The 13,217-nt window shown below is 38.9% G+C and overlaps 1 protein-coding gene across 4 annotated transcripts in view; it reads right to left on the reverse strand.

The window, feature by feature from the left end:
- Window positions 1-343: 343 nt before the first annotated feature.
- The window catches only part of LOC141166205 (uncharacterized), a 56,824-nt gene continuing 43,950 nt past the window's right edge, over window positions 344-13,217 (reverse strand). Inside the window, exons 10-13 of one of the 4 annotated variants that reach the window (XM_073652669.1) lie at window positions 11,536-11,647; window positions 9,445-9,557; window positions 5,802-5,896; window positions 344-3,331 (exon numbers count right to left, since the gene is read on the reverse strand). In XM_073652669.1, coding sequence (XP_073508770.1) covers window positions 5,830-5,896; window positions 9,445-9,557; window positions 11,536-11,647 — 292 coding nt within the window. In that variant the 3' untranslated portion in view covers window positions 344-3,331; window positions 5,802-5,829. The remainder of the gene's footprint in view (window positions 3,332-5,801; window positions 5,897-9,444; window positions 9,558-11,535; window positions 11,648-13,217) is intronic. The other 3 variants (XM_073652671.1, XM_073652670.1, XM_073652668.1) reach the window with 3 other exon arrangements.

Consider the following 13,217-nt stretch of genomic DNA (forward strand, 5'->3'; position numbering starts at 1 on the left):
TCCATCATTGTGAATGGATTTCTCCCGTACAAACCAAGGGGCTTTTTTTTATTTTTACACCTACACTGTTTCTTCTTACAACTTGTTCTGCTTGATGTTTTGTTTTTGAGTAACACTGTATCTTTAAGTCGGCATTCAAAGAAAGAAATACCATGAGAAGGTGAAAAAAAAATCTATATTTTTTTTAAGTCTTTTACCAAACATGCATATTAGTTATATCATAACAGTCCTAAATATGTGTTATTTATAATTATTGTGACATCTAATCTCATTGGGACTTTACCTCTGATCAAACAAAAAGGCAGACGATTACACATTGGCTGAAAGCAGGAGACAAATCATTTTTATTGGATGTAAACAGTATTTTACAAGTTCATTTACAGGTTCATAAGCAATGAAATTATTTAAAGAGTAAAGAGAGTAATAATTATTTTTCCACTCTTGTGTTCAGTAAATGTACTTGTTCTACGACAGATACACAGTAACTCTGTTCACTCCATGACTGTTTTGAGAATAGATTGAATTATAGCGTAACACAATGGAGATGTTCCTCATATACAACTTTAGAATGGTAGTGTATACTCCTACATGCATTGTTTTCTGTACTAAAGAGAAACAGATTGGAGAAAAACTATATTGGCAAAAGAGGAAACATTTCACAAGGAGCAGTCTTGGATAAGTCACAATTCTGACTTGGATATCGGCATATCATCCTGTAATTCAGTCATGAATGATTGCAGCTTACTGATTGGAATGTCACAAGGGACAAGGCTGCAGTGCCACCTTGTGGTAAAACGTGCATTCTACAACGTAAATGGATATTTCAGAGCTGAATGACTAACTTTAATGGAACCAGTCACCCTGACAATGCAGTCCATCTGGAGGCAGAATGCTACACAGCAGAGTGATATATAGGCTTATGGGAAAAGAGTCAGTTTTTTTTAATATCTACTTATTCTGGGCTTTTCAACCAGGTGGGTGGTCCTAACCAGTGATTGACAGCCATCTCTGTATGCACACTTACACAAGGTAACCATCAATCACAGATGACGGCAGCCCACCAGACAGCAAAGCCCAGAATGAAAAGCTTGAACACAGGTTATACTGTATGTTTCCCCACAAGTCTCTAGATCACCCTGCTCGGTAGCATGTTGCCAGAGAAGGATTAATGCTGTAGATCAGGTGCTCATTTTTGCACAAAATTGATTTTATCTTAATCCAATGAGATGGAATCTGATTCTGGCAGTAAATTTAGGACTCAGGCATAACCCCACCACATGCATGAGTCAAGTCCTGGCCACAGATATGAAGGTTATTTAATGAATAAAGGTTTGTGTCAATCTAACAATTTACTGCAAAGAAAAAAAAAGTATTATTTCTGAAGGAAAACTATTATACTGGTTGGGAAATATAATGGATCAGCTACAGAAAAATAATTTCTCTAGAGGATATTGTTATATCAAAGTTAATTAAGGGGGCAATGCAAAATCAGAACTCATTTTAAGACTAATACATGCTTTATATTGATGGCTACGATAGGGAAATTATTGGACCGTTAGTCTCTCTACCATATGGGTTTAAAAAAAAGATTAAAAAAAAAAGACAGTGAAGAGACACTGGAGATCTGTCAGGCAGAGAAATCACATCAAATGGATTTGTCACCAAATATCACAATACAAATTACATGTATCAAACAGATTTCTCAGTGTACTTACTAGGAAAATGACTGTCAACGTGGCTTTATTATCCCGACAATAAAATGAACATTTCATGAGCCCAGCTACAGCTAATGCTGGACTGGAAATGCTCATTTTAATATTAGAAAATCTTTCAAAACTGATACAGGTAGTCCGACATGGAATTTCAAAGTAAGCACATCAAGCTCATCAGGTCAAAGAAATCTATTTAATAATATATGCACTTTGCATTGCGACCAAACCTCTTTAAATGTAGGGTCTAAACTGCAACATCACTTGGCTAACTTATATGGACTTAAGGGGGCTTTGTACTTCTCTCTTTATTTTCTAGCTTTATGTATAAAATATCACTATATGATACAAACCATACATTCTTTTCAGATCAGTGTCATAGTTTCCATTACAAATGGAAACAACAATGTCCTGGATCTGTTGCACACCCCAACAGACACCACCATATCTCACTGACATAACGCAGCCCATCGAGGTGACCATCATGCTGACTAGAAAGATTTATTTTTCGTCTTTTGCACTGTATTCAGAGAAATTTTTAACCCCTTCAAGATGAAACTTTAAAAAAAAAAAGGAGTTTTCCAATAAACCATGTTTCATTTTTCCATCAACAGACATATAATGGCTTCTTTTTTTGCAGGACGAGTTTGGGCATCACTTTCGTACAGGATAGATTATACAGTATATTTATAGGTGGGGTTGTTATGGAGAAGAGGATTCTAAGAAAGCAGTTATGTTTCCATACTAAAGCAACAATTATGGGGGAAAAGCTGAATATTTTTTGTCTGTAATTTTTTTAAACTAAATCATTCATATAACACACAGTAATTCTTCAGAAATACAGAGTATTATGCCAGCCAGTCAGCATAACGCAGACAGACATCCTATTAGGCTCTAAAAGGAGGACTATGATAGCGCTTGCGTGGGCCATTGTTCGGCCCAAAAATGCAAATGTAAAGGTACCATCAACCCAGCAATCACATGGTGGGTGAACCAATGGACTGACAAAGGGAGCCCCCTCTCTCTAGTGAGTGCCGCATTAAAAAGGTTAAACTGCAGGGATCGATAAGTCTCATCAATATTCAAAATCGTCGCAGGAGCCTCACATGTATAATGGCAGGACCTGCAAGAAGAGCATGACATATATGGAGAGGGGTTTAAACCTCACGATGGCTATACACTTCACAGAATGGGAAGGGGTGACAATAATGCGTGTTTTCATTCCGGTTGGATTTGCCACGTTCATGGTTATGTTCAACTGGACTGTAATTTTGTTTATTTTACATTTTCCTAAGAAAAGAAGCCTTTGCATGCTTACTAACCCTAACAAATAAACTGTACTGCCTGTGTATGACAGACTGAAAAGTACAAAACATTCATCATTTACTGCTGGCTAATGAAATGGTTACCAGTGCAAAACAGTAAAGGATTTTCACCACATTAAGACAAATATAACTAAGCAGCCTTTCTCCATTAACATGTTTATAACCCCTTTAATGAAGCAACAAAAGCAATGCATTAATAATTTTTATACTGAAATTTTTGGTATTTTTTCTGACTTCTTGATTCCCGTACTATGATCTTACTTTCCATCAGAATGGGATGTGAACCTTCATAGGACACTGAGGATAAAACAAGATATAAGTGAGAGAAGATAAAATGTAGAAAGATCATACAGCTACTAAATAACAGTAGTCACACAGGCACTCATAGAACTAGCCACATTGGGAATACAGAGCATGCTATTAATGCTTTTTCTTTTAATCTGGAAGCCATACGCCATATATTGGGAGTAGTCCGCTAAGAAACCACGCCACCTTCGGGACTCCTAGGTCCACCAGAGGAACGGACTCCGGCCCCCTTTCATCTACAAAGACCTTGTACGCCTCCAGTGTTAACTGCATGGTAAACTGAAGACATTACCCACACCGGACATTAACTCCTTCACCACCGTGCGATTTTCAGTTTCAAGAGCCATAACTTTTTTATATTTCCGCCAACATGGCCTTATGAGGGCTTGTTTTTTGCGGAACAAATTGTACTTTTGAATGACACCATTGATTTTATCATACCAAATACTGGAAAACGCGATAAAAAATCCAAGTACGGTGAAATTCCACAATTGCTTTTTTTACCATGTTCACTATATGGTAAAACTGACCTGCCATCATGATTAACCAGGTCAGTATGAGTTCCAGGTATCAAAATGGTATAGATTCTTTTTTTAAGTGCTGTAAAAAATCCAAAGTTTGCAAGAAATAAAAAATGGCGCCATTTTCAGGATCTGGAGCTGGGTGAGGGCTTATTTTTGGGTGCTGAGCTGACGTTTTTATTGATATAATTTTGGGGTAGATACGATGTTTTGATTGACTGTTTGTGCATTTTATGGCGACCAAAAAAACCGCAATTCTGGTGTTTTGATTTTTTCTCTCGTTACGCCGTTTACCGATCGGATTAATTCTTGTTATATTTTGATAGATCGGGTGACTCTGAACGCGGCGATACCAAATATGTATATTTTTGTTTTATTTAGAATGGGGCAAGAGGGGGGTGATTTTAGCTTTTAAAAAATACTAAAAAAATATAAAAAAAAATGTTTTCTCTTTGCTTCCTTCAATAGTTAATTTAACATATCATTAACTTTTTCATGATCGGGCTATTTTACATTTTTTATTTCATTTTCATCTTTTCCTCCCCCTTTTGCAAGAGACATAACTTTTTTATTTTGCCATCAATATGACCATGTGAGGGCTTGTTTTTGTGGGACGAGTTATACTTTTGAATGACACCATTCAATTGATCATGTGATGCACTGGAAAGAAACAAAAAAATTCCACATGCATTGAAATTGCAAAAAAGTGCAATTCCGCAATTGTCTTTTTTCTTTTTTATTTACCATAGTCACTATACGGTAAAACTGACCCAGGTTAGTACAATTATGCAGATAACAAATATGTATAGTTGTTTTGTTTTTTATTTAAGTGGTGAAAAAAATTCAGAAATTTGTAAAAAAAAAAAATGTTGCTTTTTTTTGCCATTTTCTGAGACCTGTAACGTTTTCATTATTCAGGATACATGGCTGTGTGAGAGCTTATTTTTGTGCCCTGAGCTGAGGTTTTTACTAACACCATTTTGGGGTAGATACGATGTTTTGTTTGCCTTTTATTGCAATGCTGTGGCAGCTTAAAAAAACAAAATTCTGGCGTTTAGATTTTTCTCTCGTTACGCTGTTTACCAATTGGATTAATTTATTTTAGATTTTGATCGATCTGACCTTTTTGAACACAGCAATATCAAATGAGTATTTTTTTTATTATTATTATTTTATTTTTAATGGGGCAAAAAGGGGGGTGATCTGAACTTTTTTTTTTCCTCATATTTTTAAAAACATTTTTTTTTCTCACTTTTTAGTGTATTTGTTAGTTCCATTAGGGGAACTAAAGCTGCGATCGTCTGATCGCTTGTACTATACATAGCAGTGCATGAGCACTGCTATGTATAGCTAAAATCACGATCTCGTATGAATGACAGCTAAATACTGGCTTGCAAAGGAAGATCGTAATGACAGGCATGGGGTGCCGATGGGCACAGGGAATGATAAGCCCCCACCCTCCCCCCCATAATCACGTGTTAAATGCAGCGGAGCTCTCAGTGCAGGTATGCTATTCACCCGCAGATTAACCGTTTTTTTTTTTACATGACAGGTTCCCTTTAAACATTATTACATGTACAGTTGTGCTCAAAAGTTTACATATCCCGGCAGAATTTTTCCTTTCTTGGCCTTGTTTCACAGAATATGAATGATAACAAAAAAACTTTTTCTCCACTCATGGTTATTGGTTGGGTGAAGCCATTTATTGTCAAACCTCATCCACAACCAATAACCATGAGTGGAGAAAAAGTTTTTTTGTTATCATTCATATTCTCTGAAACAAGGCCAAGAAAGGAAAAATTCTGCCGGGGTATGTAAACTTTTGAGCACAACAGTATAGTATTGTGTTAACACACCATCTCACTCAACATGTGGCAAATGAACAAGTAAATAAATGCCAGACTAATCAATAAATAATTCAGCTTCTTCAATAAACTTACCACTCATGTTACCTGGGGAGGAAGGAAGCTACTTCTTGTTCACACTCTTCCGTGACAAGGTCTTTGAGGCGTTCGCATATTTTTGTTTATCCTTTCTGCAAGTAAGAAGTCAATACAATGTTTGGAAGAATGGGAGGGACAAACGAAAACCGGAAAATTGCTTGGGAGTGAAGCCACCTAAACTACCTCCATTTTAAATACATGAACTAGCAATGTTTCTACATATGCTACACATGCTACCGGGGTGCTAAAACAGATATAATAATAGTGATATATATCTTAACATATCCTTCTATACTAAATATAATTCGGTTAAATAGCAAAATAAATAAATAAATCAACACTATGTAACTAGCTACTGAAGAGTCATCTGGGAGGTGACAATATCTATAAGTGTCATATAGCCCAAGCTCTAACCCCACACCTCTTACAGCAGTCCTATGTCACCAGCTTCTAAATCTCACGCAGCCAGTTGGAAATAGCGTGAGGCACAGACACATAACTTCCTAAGATAGTAAATTCCTGCTGGGACATACAGACTACGTCATATTCAGCATGTAGTGACATGTTTAGATACTTTGTCAGCTTGAGTAATAAGGTATTCATTAATTAGCAAAAGCATGGGATAATCAAAAATTGCGTATCGTTTGGACCTCCGTCTATTTTACATGCTGGCCATTCATCTTATTACTAATGTAAAATTGATCACTTGCTGTCCATCTCAGCAGCAAGATACTGTATGCTCAGATTTTTTTCAAATTATCTTATTCACAAAAAGGTGAGTTAGGTTAAATCTCACACGTAGCGTTTTCGCAGCAGTTTTTTGCCGCGAAAACGCTTGGTAATGGGTCTGCCATCTATTGCAATGATAATCCTGATGTGCTGTGCACATGATGCGGAAATTTCCGCTCAGGATTACCATTGTGGGAAAAAATGCAGCATGTCAATTGTGCGCAGCGTTTCCCGCCCATTGACTTCACTTGAACCACAGCAAATCTGCAGGTATAATATTTAATGGGCGGTGAAACGCTGCGGGTGGTACCCAGGTTGGCAGAGGAGGAGGATAACAGCGAGAGCGGCACGGCTGAGGGGAGCAGTAGTCTCCTCAGCCGAGCCGAGTACCACGCGTGTAAAAAAAGAAAAGTAAAAAAGACAATAAAAAACACTATTCTCACCTGTCCAGCGATGTCCCCTGGCGATGTCATCCTCCCGGTGGCTCCCAGCAGTGTACTGCGCTGTCATGACCTGCTGTCACATAAGCTCTCAGATGAGAGCTCACGTGACCTCACTTTATGGCACCGATGCTGCGTGGGAACATTATGAAGAATGTTCCCACCAGTATTGGTGTGGAGGTCACCAGGGCTGATCAACTGATCTCCAGTGACCTCAGTCCTGCAGCAGCAATGTACACTGACAGGATGATTTTACACTCCTGTCAGTATACATTGCTGTCTTCTACAGCAGTGACATCGGTGATTGCTGATGTCACTGCCGTAAAAGTGACCCGGATTGCCGAGGAATAATCGTGACGGAATAGTGGAAAACGTCGTGACGCCGGACAGGTGAGGGATATGGTTGTTTTTTATTTTCCGTTTTTTTCAAGAGACGAGGAATTTGGGGACTGAGCGTACAATAATTTTTTTTTTTTTTTCAAAAAACTGTTTTTTTTTTTTAAATTAAAATACTTTATTTTGGCGGTGTATTTATTGAAAAAACAACGACCACTTTACTTCGCGGTTAGTAATGGGGGCGTTTTATAGATGCCCTCCATTACTAACCTGGGCTTCACATCAGCCGTCAATACAAGGCTGGTGTGAACCCCAACCCCATTATCCCACTCGCCACTGCTAAGCGCCAGATTTGGTGCATCTAATGGATGCGCCATTTCTGGGACTGCTGAGGGGTGATATTATTAGCCGCGGAGTGGCCTAGTATCCATGGCCCCTTCCCTGGCTATTAATATCAGCCCGCAGCTGTCTGTTTAGCCTTTTCTATGTCAATTTTTTTCTGGGGTCCCCCTGTAATCTAGTCAGTAAAGGCTAAACAAACAGCTGTGGGTTGATATTAATAGCCAGGGAACATTTTTGGCTAATGGCCCCTTCCCTGGCTACTAATATCAGCCCCCAACGGTCGGCTTTCTCTTTGCTTGTTATAGAAATGACGCCATTTTTTTTTTTTATTATTTTTTTTTTACATTTTAGGCTCTGTGCCAACGATCCGGAAGTAGCAGCGCTTTGGATGCAGCATATGTTTGCTGTGTCCAAAAGTTGCATTCTATTGAACGCAAGTAAATAAGCATGTGTTCGCTGAACCATGCGGATTTATCGCATACAGTACATTCTAGTGGTCAAATTTATGTTGCGGAGACTAGCGACTCCGCAAGAGAATTTGACATGCTGTGGTCCTGAAAGATGTGCCGCATGTCAGTGTCCACGGGTGATTCGCAGCCTCTGATGCACGCATAGTGGACATGGGATTTCTAGAGATCCCATCCACTACGCTGTAACATCTGGACGCTGTGGGTTTGACGCTGTATAAACATTCAGCATCAAACCTGCAGCGGCTCCTGACCGTGGCCATGTACCCAAACTCACCTGCAGCAAGTCAATTTCTGTAGCAGACACGCTAGTCTCAGCTGCAGATTTTGACCGATTGAAGTGTCATTATATGCGGTGGATTCACATGTACCGACAACAAAAGTGTGGCATTAGAACACCGCATTTTGGACGCAGCAAAAATACGCTACGTCCAAAATGCTGCTAAGTGCTGATTGGTGGGACGTAGCGGCTAACGAAACAGCTGTGAGCTGTTAATAATAGCCAGGGACCATGTTTGCCTAATGGCACCTTCATAGGCTAAAAATAGCAGCTGCCCCAGAAATTACATGAACAGGAATGCCAATGAAGATTGGGATTAGATGACACCTAGCTCTTTTGTTTGGTGATGACAAGGTGTCAATCAGACCCTTTCATCACCAATCCTAATTAAAGTAAAGTAAAGAGATTAATAAACACACAGACACAGAGTAAACACTTTATTTAAAATACAACAGACATTCTTTAATCATTTAAATTAACCAATATACACACCCCAGTTCTGAGGGTAATCCAAGGGTTAAAGCAATGTCCCACCAAATAACTTTATTAAGCACCAAAAAGCAGTCACTGATGAACAAAAACGCGCCAAAAACCGCGGCAAAACCGTACGTTTTTTTCCGCAGTGTTTTTCCTGCCAAGGAGATGCAGAAACACTGCGGAAATTTCTGCTTCAAATCCTGAACGTGTGCACCTAGCCAAAGGCAGTGAATGCCTTTAAATGCTGTTGATAATGTGCATGATCTCCTGCTCCTTGCCTTGCTAGTCTCTATAGATATATTTAAAAATAAAAAAAAATCACATAGGTGTTAAAACATTCCTTTTCAGAAAGTATAAGTAGAAGCAGGACCTGGATTTCACTTCTGTCAGACTACATGATTGAAAGACCACAGTTTCATTATGATTATTTACAGATATCTGTTCCTAAATTTCACTTCACTAGAAATAAATTTGGATAAAATACACTGGCTGGTACGGACGCTGGCACAGGTACGAGTACTTGCATAGGTTAGTGTTTGTATACATGGGATCTAGGCTATGAGCCATACCTTGACATCTTCACTTTATTTCTGCAGCCCTTTCCTCCTTCCCAATGTATTGAGTGGATATTCTTGTTCATCATGTTTCCACATGAAACACATGGTTTCCCAGTACTGTAAGGCTGTATGAAACAGACAAATGAGGAGTTTTAACACTATAGGAATGTGATGTTAGCCCTTCCCCATTTTTGTGTGGTTTCCTCTTTCCTCCCCTTCTTCCAAGATCCATAACTTTTTAAATCTTCATTTGACGTAGCTTTATGAGGGCTTATTTTTTGTGTGACGAGTTGTAGTTTTAAGTGACACAATGTTTTTCACCATTCAACATACTGGAAACACGGAAAAAATTCCAGGTATAATGAAAGGTATAATAGTTTTTTTGAGGTTTAGCTTCTTTCTACAGTGTTTGTTCCAGATTAACCCCTTAAGGACCAGGTGTGTTTTTTTTGTTTTGCGCTTTCCTTTTTTCCTCCCCTTATGCCAAGAGCCACTACTTTTTTTATTTTTCTGTCGACATTGCCGTATGAGGGCTTGTTTTCCGCGGGACAAGTCGTACTTTTGAATGACACCATTTTGTGATATCATGTGTAGTGGAAAACTAGAAACAGATTCTAAGTGTGGTGAAATAGCAAAAAAACCGTGCAATTCTGCAATTGTTTTTGGTTTTTATTTACAGCGTTTGATCGTGCAGATACCAAACATGTATAGTTTTTGTTTTATTTAAGTGGTGTAGACTAATTCAGCAATTTGTAAAAAATATATATATATATATATACATTGCTTATGACAACATTTTCCGAGAGCCGTAACGTTTTCAATTTTTGGTATATGAAGCTGTGTAAGGGCGTTTTTTGCGCCCCGAGCCATTGTTTTATTGATATCATTTTGAGTTAGATACAAGTTTGTTATTGTCTTCATATTTTTTTTTTCCTTTTCACTGAATTTGTAAGTCTCCTTAGGGGACTTGAAGCTGTGATTGTCTGTTTGCTAGTGCTACAGAGAGCAAGGCCACAGCATTGCTGTATATAACAAAAATCACAATCTCCTATGAACACCAACTGCAGGCTTGCTTTCACAGGAGAACTGTCATGACAAGCAAGGTCTTCAGCAGACTCCCAGCTATCATGGCAACTCAACGACAGCCCAAGATCCTGTCACGAACGCGCCAATGAGCACTTTGAACACCCCCCCCTGCCAGCGCGCTGTCAAAGACATTCGACAGGTTAACAGCTACAAGTGGAGTTAGAGGCATATGATGACTGATTAAATAAGCCATCATCTGCCGGCAAAGATGCAGGCTAGGCTTGCGAGACAGCATCAGGAACAGGGGGACGGCATATGACGTATCCTGTACGTCATATGCCATTAAGGGGTTAAAACAACCTGGCGAAATGATTCTTCTTGTCAATGCAATTCATGCGATAGCAAACTTATACAGCCTTAGAAAAATTCTGAACGTTCTAAAAAAAAGAATAATTTGGGTTTGTCTTCATAACTTTACTTTTCCATTGATGGAGCTATACAATGGCTTTTTTTGTGTGGCAAGCTGTAGTTTTTATTGCTACCATTTTGTGGTATGTACAGAGTTTTGATAATTTTGTATCGGGATTTTTTATATTTTCATTTCAATTACTGTACTTTTCACATTTTTTTAGTAGGGGACTTGAATGTTTGTACGGTTTAGTGTAAAAGTAAAGCAGGCACTTGGCTGCCTTGACAAGCCATCGGGACCTGGTGCTTGAGGTGTGAGAGGGGGGTAGCGGGAGCTATTGCTGTCAGACCATAGACTCCCCAGTGAGATTGTGCCACTCAATTACTGATGTCAGAGACTGGCAGAGGCATTTAAGTGGTTAACCAGCAGGTGCCAGGGGCATAATAAACAAAAATGTTAATATTTGTGTAATAAGTGCTTACCCGTGTATGTTCCAAGCATTATCTTCACAATGTATGATCTGAGTGTACCCTCGTTTGGGTAAGGAATGTTACTGGGGGAGTTGGGGTGGTTTGGCCCATTGTAAATAAGCTTTGACACTAAAACTTTCACCAAATACCAGCTAAAAAAAGAAAAATTCAGGGTGTGAGATATATGCAAACCCTCACCTGTTCTTTAGCACAATAGCCACATAACATGCGTGAAGCCAGCTCCATTTCATGGTTTTCGGCTTCATCGTGGCAGCCATCACATGGGTAAGCCTTCCCACAGCATGGGAACCTTTCATAAAAAGGAAATGCAGGGAGAATGTGATCAATTATTACGTGCAACAAATGAATCAATACAACACAACTTCGTATACACATAATAGATATAAATATCAGAATCCGTAGAGAAAAAAAGGTAATGTGCAGGTTACACATGAACAAAGATGTATAGATTAAATGTATTTATTTTTTACATACTGTAGGAAGTAGGATTTACTAGGAGTAGTATTTATAGTAGAAAGGATAATAGGTGTTAAATGGGATTTCCACTTTCATAAAAGTAATGCCCAAACCATTGCATAGCTGTAAAAGAAACACAGATAATAATCCCTCTCCCTGGGTTCACAGCTGGCTCTCCACCGCCACAGCGCACATCACTGCTGCAGCCAATCACTGAGCGGTCTACATTAGCAGAGCCTCTGCGTTCAGTGATCGGCTTCAGCGGTGATGCGCTCTGTAGTCGACGTAGAGAGTTGGCACTGGACCTTGGGAGGAGTACAACCTGTGCTTGTTCTTTCACAACTATACAATCATTTAGCCTCCACTTTTGTCCAATAGTCGTTACAATTCACTTACAATAATTGGCTAGTGTAAATGAAGGAAAAGCCCAATGAAAATGCTATGGTTTATTATTAATCTTCATAAATCACGCCATCGCTAACAAAAACGACATGCCTTATTCAGGACCCATCAGCTATGTATGAAAATTGAAATGTACCTTCTCTGAAAAAAGTATAGGTGCTTGAATAAGAATGTAAATGACATTATAGCGACAGTGACACACAATACATTGATGTCTAATGTGTGGCAAGAGCTTTCACCAAGCACCTATCCGCTGGCAGAACAAATAATCATACCGTACACAGGATGTTATCATTAGAAGGCACAGACCCGGCAACTGTTAGTGCACAACCCATTAAAGTATTGTAGTCCATCTGGAAAACCCTTTTTAATACAAATATTCACCCTTGCAAAATAAAAAATAAACATATTCTCACCTCACATGTTCACCTCCTGCACTGGCACCATAACAGAGATACAGTATCAGCGTTGGATCTCCTGAGACTTGTTATGCCACGTGAGCGCTGCAGCAAATCTGTAGCTGCTATTGGGCTGCTGTGCTCTCACTACTTCTACTTGTCCGAGGTCAGTTTGAGCGAGGTACAGTGGGGGAAATAAGTATTTGATCCCTTGCTATTTTTGTAAGTTTGCCCACTGACAAAGAGTTGAACAGTCTAGAATTTTAAAGGTAGGTTAATTTTAATATTGAGAGATAGAATATCCCAAAACAAAATCAAGAAAATCACATTGTATAAATTAGATAATTTTTTTTGCATTTTGCAGTGAGAAATAAGTATTTGATCTCCTCCAAACCATTATGAGTTCTGGCTCCTACAGACCAGTTAGACGCTCCTAATCAACTCGTTACCTGCATTAAAGACAGCTGTCTTATATAGTCACCTGTATAAAAGTCTCCTGTCCAAAGACTCAATTAATCAGTCAGACTCTAACCTCTACAACATGGGCAAGACCAAAGAGCTTTGTACGGATGTCAGGGACAAGATCATAGACCTGCACAAAGC

This window comes from Phyllobates terribilis, unplaced genomic scaffold, assembly GCF_046119375.1.
Source record: "Phyllobates terribilis strain yellow unplaced genomic scaffold, ASM4611937v1 Scaffold_11__3_contigs__length_659146591, whole genome shotgun sequence".
Classification (NCBI taxonomy): domain Eukaryota; kingdom Metazoa; phylum Chordata; class Amphibia; order Anura; family Dendrobatidae; genus Phyllobates; species Phyllobates terribilis.